General features: G+C 45.8%; 1 protein-coding gene across 1 annotated transcript in view; it reads left to right on the top strand.

Moving 5' to 3' along the window:
• The window catches only part of NKX2-6 (NK2 homeobox 6), a 5,105-nt gene extending 3,028 nt beyond the window's left edge, over positions 1-2,077 (top strand). The window contains exon 2 of the mRNA XM_027839925.1: positions 1,530-2,077. Within this exon, the coding sequence (XP_027695726.1) occupies positions 1,530-2,077 (548 nt within the window). The remainder of the gene's footprint in view (positions 1-1,529) is intronic.
• The last annotated feature ends 4,032 nt before the right edge of the window (positions 2,078-6,109 follow it).

The raw sequence follows: 6,109 nt of genomic DNA, 5'->3' as shown, positions 1-6,109 counted from the left end.
AAGACACAGTCAGAGAGATGAGAGAGTGAGAAGAGACAGAGAGAAGAAGGGGAGAAAGAGAGAAAAGAAGGGGAGAGAGACAGAGAGACAGAGAGAAGGAATACCAGCCTCTACAACGGAAAGCAGGGAAAGACAAGTCAGATCTCTGCATTGGGAGCATTGCCTCAAACAGCTGTGTGACAGGTACGACCAAGCTCAGGAAACTTGTAGTACCTGCCTAGCATTGTACTGGCAATGTACCGGGTCCAGGGTCCCAAGAGCAACCTCACAACACTGAGAGGTCAATTATCGGAGGGTTGACACGTTTTAACCGGACAACTCATGAAATTTAGCTAAGAGACTAAAAAATTAGGCATCTGCACTAACTGCTTGAGCTCCCACATGGACAAACCATGGGTCTTAGGTAACATATAGGCAATGTAGGCAGACTTAAGGCAAGAGGATCATTAACACAGAATGAAAATAGCTCCTTCATATGAGGCCATTGAACGGTTTACAAAAATTTTTCCTCACTGCAGCAACCCTATGGTCGTGGAGTTATTATTGTCTCCATCGTGTATCTAGAGAAACAGATGGATCGATTGTCTAGCCCACAGTCGCACAGATAGTGCATGCCAAAGCCTAGACTCGCTCCTAGGCGTGGTATGGTGGCTTTGGAATCCGAAGACCTGGGTTCAAAACTCATCTGACCACCCACTGCCTATGTAACCTGGGATTAGTTAGTCACTTAACGTCCTAAGGAGACGTTAACTTAACGTCCTAAGTGTTTCCTTGTCTTTCAGAAGGTGGGGGTTGGACTAATTTGACCTCTGGTGTCCTTTCAGGCGCTACAGTTCGGATCGCGGGACTCGGAGTCAATTACTCTATCTTTTAAACAAATTTATTTTTCAATTAACGAGCATTTATTTGCTCCTTCTACCTCCTCCACCCACTGGGAAAAAGAAAAGAAAAAAAGAAAAACAAAATCCTCCTGACAATATGCAGTCGAGCAAAACGAATCCCTACGTCCAGTACTCTTCATTGTCTCCTTAAGTTTTTGGACTGGAAAGAGTCTTGGTTTTGATCTATTTCAACCCTTTAATTTTGCAGAAGGGGAAACTGAGGTCCAGAAGTGAAGTGAGTTGCCCTAGATCACATAGTTAGCATAATTGGCTGGCGTTTGTATGGGAAGTTAAGACTTACAAGGCACTTTATGTACATAGCGGTATATTCCTAAAGTAAGTACTATAGGCGTTATCGCTCCCATTTTACAGATGAGAAAACTGAAGCACAAAGAAAAGTTAAATGTCTGGTCCGGGTTCCACAGCTCTAAGTGTCCCAAGCAGAAGTTAAAAGCACACATGCCTTGGCTTCGTGTTTAACACCCTTTCCAGTACCTCCAAGCTCCCTCTCTACATCTGGCGGCACGGGTGGGAGGGCGGGAGAGCGTCCTTGGAGTTACAAGCACTCGGGCTACCCAGATTCGGGTGGAAGAGTTTGGGCTGCTCACGCTCTTGTCTCCCTCTCGGTCCTGTTTCGTTTGCTTGCAGGACAAGGCCCGGGCGCGGACAGTATCAGCAGCTCGGGCTGCCCCAGAGGCTCCAAGGCTCGTCCTCGACGGAAGCCCCGCGTCCTCTTCTCTCAGGCTCAGGTGTTCGAATTGGAGCGCCGCTTCCGGCAGCAGAGGTACCTGTCGGCGCCCGAGCGCGAACACCTGGCCCGCGCGCTGCGGCTCACCTCCACGCAGGTGAAAATCTGGTTTCAAAACCGCCGCTACAAGTGCAAGCGACAACGGCAGGACGCGTCCCTGGAGCTGGCCGGCCAGCCGCTCCCGCCCCCGCCACTGCCGGCGCGCAGGGTGGCAGTGCCGGTGCTGGTCCGCGACGGCAGACCCTGCGTCCGAGCAGGCGGCCAGCCCTATGGCGCTCCGCCTTACGCCCCCTACCCTTGCTACGGCGCCCCTTATAGCGCTGTTCCTGCCGCGGGCTACCAGGCGGTAGGCTCCCGCGCGAACCTGAGCTTCACCGTGCCGGATCAGTCGGCCCAGAGCTCCCAGGGGCATCTTCAAGCCACGCTGCAGGGCGTCAGGACCTGGTGACGCACCCTGCACCTCCCGACTGTTCTGCGGGGAGGGGCATTAGAGCCCAGGGAGATTGCTCCCGGCCGTCTGTCTCCTGCGCCTACAGATGGTGCATAAAAACTGTCTCCCTCACGGGTCCCCGACAATTTGGTCGCCAAGATGCTCTGTCCCCTCCATTTTTGGTTAATTTTCATGTCTTGACTGCATGGTCTCCATTGTCAGATGGCAAGCACCTCAGATTTTCTTTTAAGGTAGAAGACACCTTAGAGATCGTCGACTTCGGGGCTCTCCTTTTGCAGGTGAGAGAGAAGAGCCTAGAGCAGGAAAGCTTGTCCAAGGTCACTTGGCCAAGCCCAGGCTAGACCGCTTGCTCCTTTTCACCTAGAATAAGGAATGTCCAAAGGGTCTGATGCATCCCATCAGCACATTTCAGTATGTTCACTTAGTCAACTAACATTATTTAACTCCCTACGAGTGCAATGTGCCTCTTCCTTCCCTTCCCTCCAAAGCCCCCCACCCCCCAAGTCAGTGGCAGACATTTTTCCAATGGGTGTATCCCCACTCCTCGCTTCCTTCACAGAAGTAAGGCTGATCTCGACGTTCGCTCCTGGCAGTGGAAAAAACGGTCTATTTGGAGCCAGGGGACGGTAGATACTCTGCCATTTCTTACCTGGGGGACCTAATCACTTCAGCTCTACAGGCCTTGGTTTCCTCATCTGTAAAAAAAAAAAAAAAGGCATTGGGCTAGAATGATCTCTAAAGTCTCTTCTGGATCGAAACCAATGATCCTAGGTCTTATGACCCACCTGATAACCCCTCACTGCCTGCTCTGTAGCTTTAACTGGATCCATCTGCTAATATCATTGGTAACATTCAGACAGCACTTTTAGATGGCACTCAGGTTTGCAAAAAAAAAAAAACAAAAACAAAACAAAACAAAACCAAAAACGCTTTACTGACACTCACAAAGACCTGGTGGCAGAGGCAGTGCGGCTGGTGGTATGTTAATCCTATCCCTATTCTACCGGTGAGACAACTCTGGAGAAGAGACTTGTTCTTCCTCACAAAGCTAGTAGCTGTCAGAGGTGAACTGGAATCCAGGTCTTTCCTGACTCCCAGTCCAACACTTTCCCCACTGCACCCTACTGTTCTGTGGTCTGAGGGAGAAAACTCCCTTTGGGACCGATGGAACACTTGGAAGGGACTCTCTGGATCTCCCGATTTAAGGCTAAAGCAGAAGGGGAGATCAGGAGAAGACAACAGGAAGAAGAGAGGGCAAAGTAGAGAACAGGCTTTTCTCAGGCCCACAGAGCAGCCCTCAGAGATGCACAGTGTCACTGAGGACCAAACCTCCTGAGTATACCAGGTGCCTCATAGAGAGGGGGTTTCATTAGTGACAGCCCACCCCATTTTATTTCCACCAGTCCAGTGTCATATCCCTAGTAAATAGATTCCTTTCTCTTTTGTTATTTGTCTACTGGTCACTGTTCCCCCACCCCCATAAATTACAGGAGGGAGTAAGTTTTTTTTTTTAATGATGCATAATTTTGGATGGAAACCATTCAAAGCTTTCTCCTTCTGCCCTCCTCAAACTGCCACTTGTAAACAAGAATTTCAGAGGAGGGTTGAAATTTCAAGATGCAAAGACAGGAGTTCTCAGTCCTCAGATGCAATATCTGAAGGCAAGAGCAAAGATAATTCAGGCTGTGGAGTCATTTTTATCTAGTCCCTTCTCTTCCTTCAATTTTATCCCAAAGGTTTCTTTCAGTTTAGAAAAAAAAAGATTCCAAGTTTCAGACTAAGAAACAGGAGGTGAAGTAAATGTGTCATCTGGTGACTGGTAAATAAACACAGACTTCCTGGCATGGCTATGGTTCCCCAGAAAATGCCCTGAGATCAAGATGCTGAGAGATGTTTAGACTGAAAGAGATGAAATCAAATGTAAATATATATATTTTTATTAAGATCCAGAGCTCAGTTGGGAAATGTTCTTTTGGTAAACATGTGGTGAAAAAAATCCAGTCCTGATGTTTTTCTCACATTTGATTTTGAATCAATAAAAGTCTTCAATGTTTAACTCCTGGGCCCTTCACTTCTCTCAAGTGAAATTTGAATGTTTCATTATGTGCCAATGTTATAACAATTTTGTCTCTTTGGATTCCAGGAGAACAACAGGCATTTGGCTCTATGTCACTTACTGGAATATGGGGAGGATGTGTGGTTTTCTCTTTGTAGGAAGCTACCTCCACCAATGCTAATAGCAGCAGATTTAGAGCTAGAAGGCGAGTTAGAAATCATCTACCCAACTTCCTTCTTTCCAGAAGTATAACACAAGGAATTTGAACCCAGATCTTCCTGATGCCAAGTATGAAAGTGATTGTATATCTTAATATCAGAGAATTCGAACATATTTAGAGGCAGAATATGCAGCATTCTCCCACCATAATTTCCCTCTTTCCTAGCTTATTCCAATGACTCCCCTCTCCATTCATAGAAAACCCCTTTTTTTGCTGATATATGCACATTTTTTAAATGCTACAATGAATTTTTATGAAAATTCATCTTGTAATGTACTTGAAAGATCCTTATTGTAGACTCTAAATTTGGAGATCCAAATAAATGTCTGTTGATGTTTAAAACAAAATCTGCATTGGAATACAATAAAATATTTCTAGTGAGAAGTTCCTGGATTCATTTAAATTATTTTTATGTTAGAGAGGGGCAGATTCTTGTAGCGGATAAAGAATTGGCCTTGGAGTCAAGAAGACCCTACTTTGATCCTCAATGACTGTGTGACCCTAGCCAAGTCAACTTAACCTCTCAGCATCCCTGGGCCTGTCTGAGATTGTAAGTTACAGAGAGTTGCTCAATGATCTACATTGGTGGAGTTCCCAAAACTGATGAACTCATCAATTGGGGGAAAATGGGTTTTTAAAAAAGGCTACCTTAGATAATGCCTTAATGGTCAGTGGAATTCGAATTCTGCTCCTGTGTTTGAAGACTTTTGGGTCCACTCATTTTGTTGTTCAATCATGTTGGACTCTTTGTGACCCCATTTGAGGTTTTCTTGGCAAAGATACTGGAGTGCTTTGCCATTCCTTTCTCCAGGTCATTTGACAGATGAGGAAACTGAAGCAAACAGGGTTAAGTGACTTGCCCATAGTCACACAGCTACTAAGTGTCTGAGGCCATATTTGAACTCAGGTATTCCTGACTCCAAGCCTGGCACTCTATCCAATGTGCCACCTAGCTGCCTTTTTACCCACTTAGTGACCTTAGAAAAGGTCCTTTCCCTCTCTGGTCCTCTGTTTCCTTGTCTGTAAAAGGGAGGGTTGGACTACATGAGCTCCAAGATCCCTTCCATCTCTTCAATTCATAATGTCTGTAATCACAACAGGCCTCCTGGTATTCTTTGGAGGTCCCCAGCCCTTTGAGGTTTAGGTTTTCATCAGGGGGAAAAATGGCAAAAGCAGAATTTGTAAGACATAGCTTTCCTTGGATAGACCCGACTCCTCCCAAATAATTCCAATAAAAAAATCACTTTTATTCCACAGAAAACCTGAAACAGTAGCTCAGCTCCAATGGATGAAATGCTGAAGAAAGTTGAAGAGGTTAATAGAATCAATAGATTAAACAAAGGGTTCATGGAGCTGTTACTAAGGGCTGGACAGCAGGCTAGACAAGAACACAAGACAAAGTCACTGCTGTCAAAAAGCTGATAGTTCAAAGGGATTTGAAATATAAAGATGAGGACATGGAAGCCCAGGCAGGTTGAGGGACACATCCAACTTACTATAGCTAGTTGGGGGACACAGGATTAGAGATTTCTGTCTGAAAGGGAAACCTAGAAGAAGGAAGGAAGAACCCATATAATGCCAAGAACTTTACAAATATTACCTCATTCGATCCTCACAACAACTTGGGAATTGGTGTTATTATTATCCCCAGTTTACTGACGAGGAAACTAAGTCTGACAGAGGTTAAATGGTTTGCCCAGAGTCACAGAGCTAGTCAGAGTTTGAGACAGGATTGGATCGCAGGTACTCAGAC

Source organism: Vombatus ursinus, unplaced genomic scaffold, assembly GCF_900497805.2.
Source record: "Vombatus ursinus unplaced genomic scaffold, bare-nosed wombat genome assembly UNPS02014837.1, whole genome shotgun sequence".
Taxonomy (NCBI): domain Eukaryota; kingdom Metazoa; phylum Chordata; class Mammalia; order Diprotodontia; family Vombatidae; genus Vombatus; species Vombatus ursinus.
The sequence above is the reverse complement of the archived record's forward strand: the minus strand, read 5'-3'. Positions and strand labels throughout refer to the sequence as shown.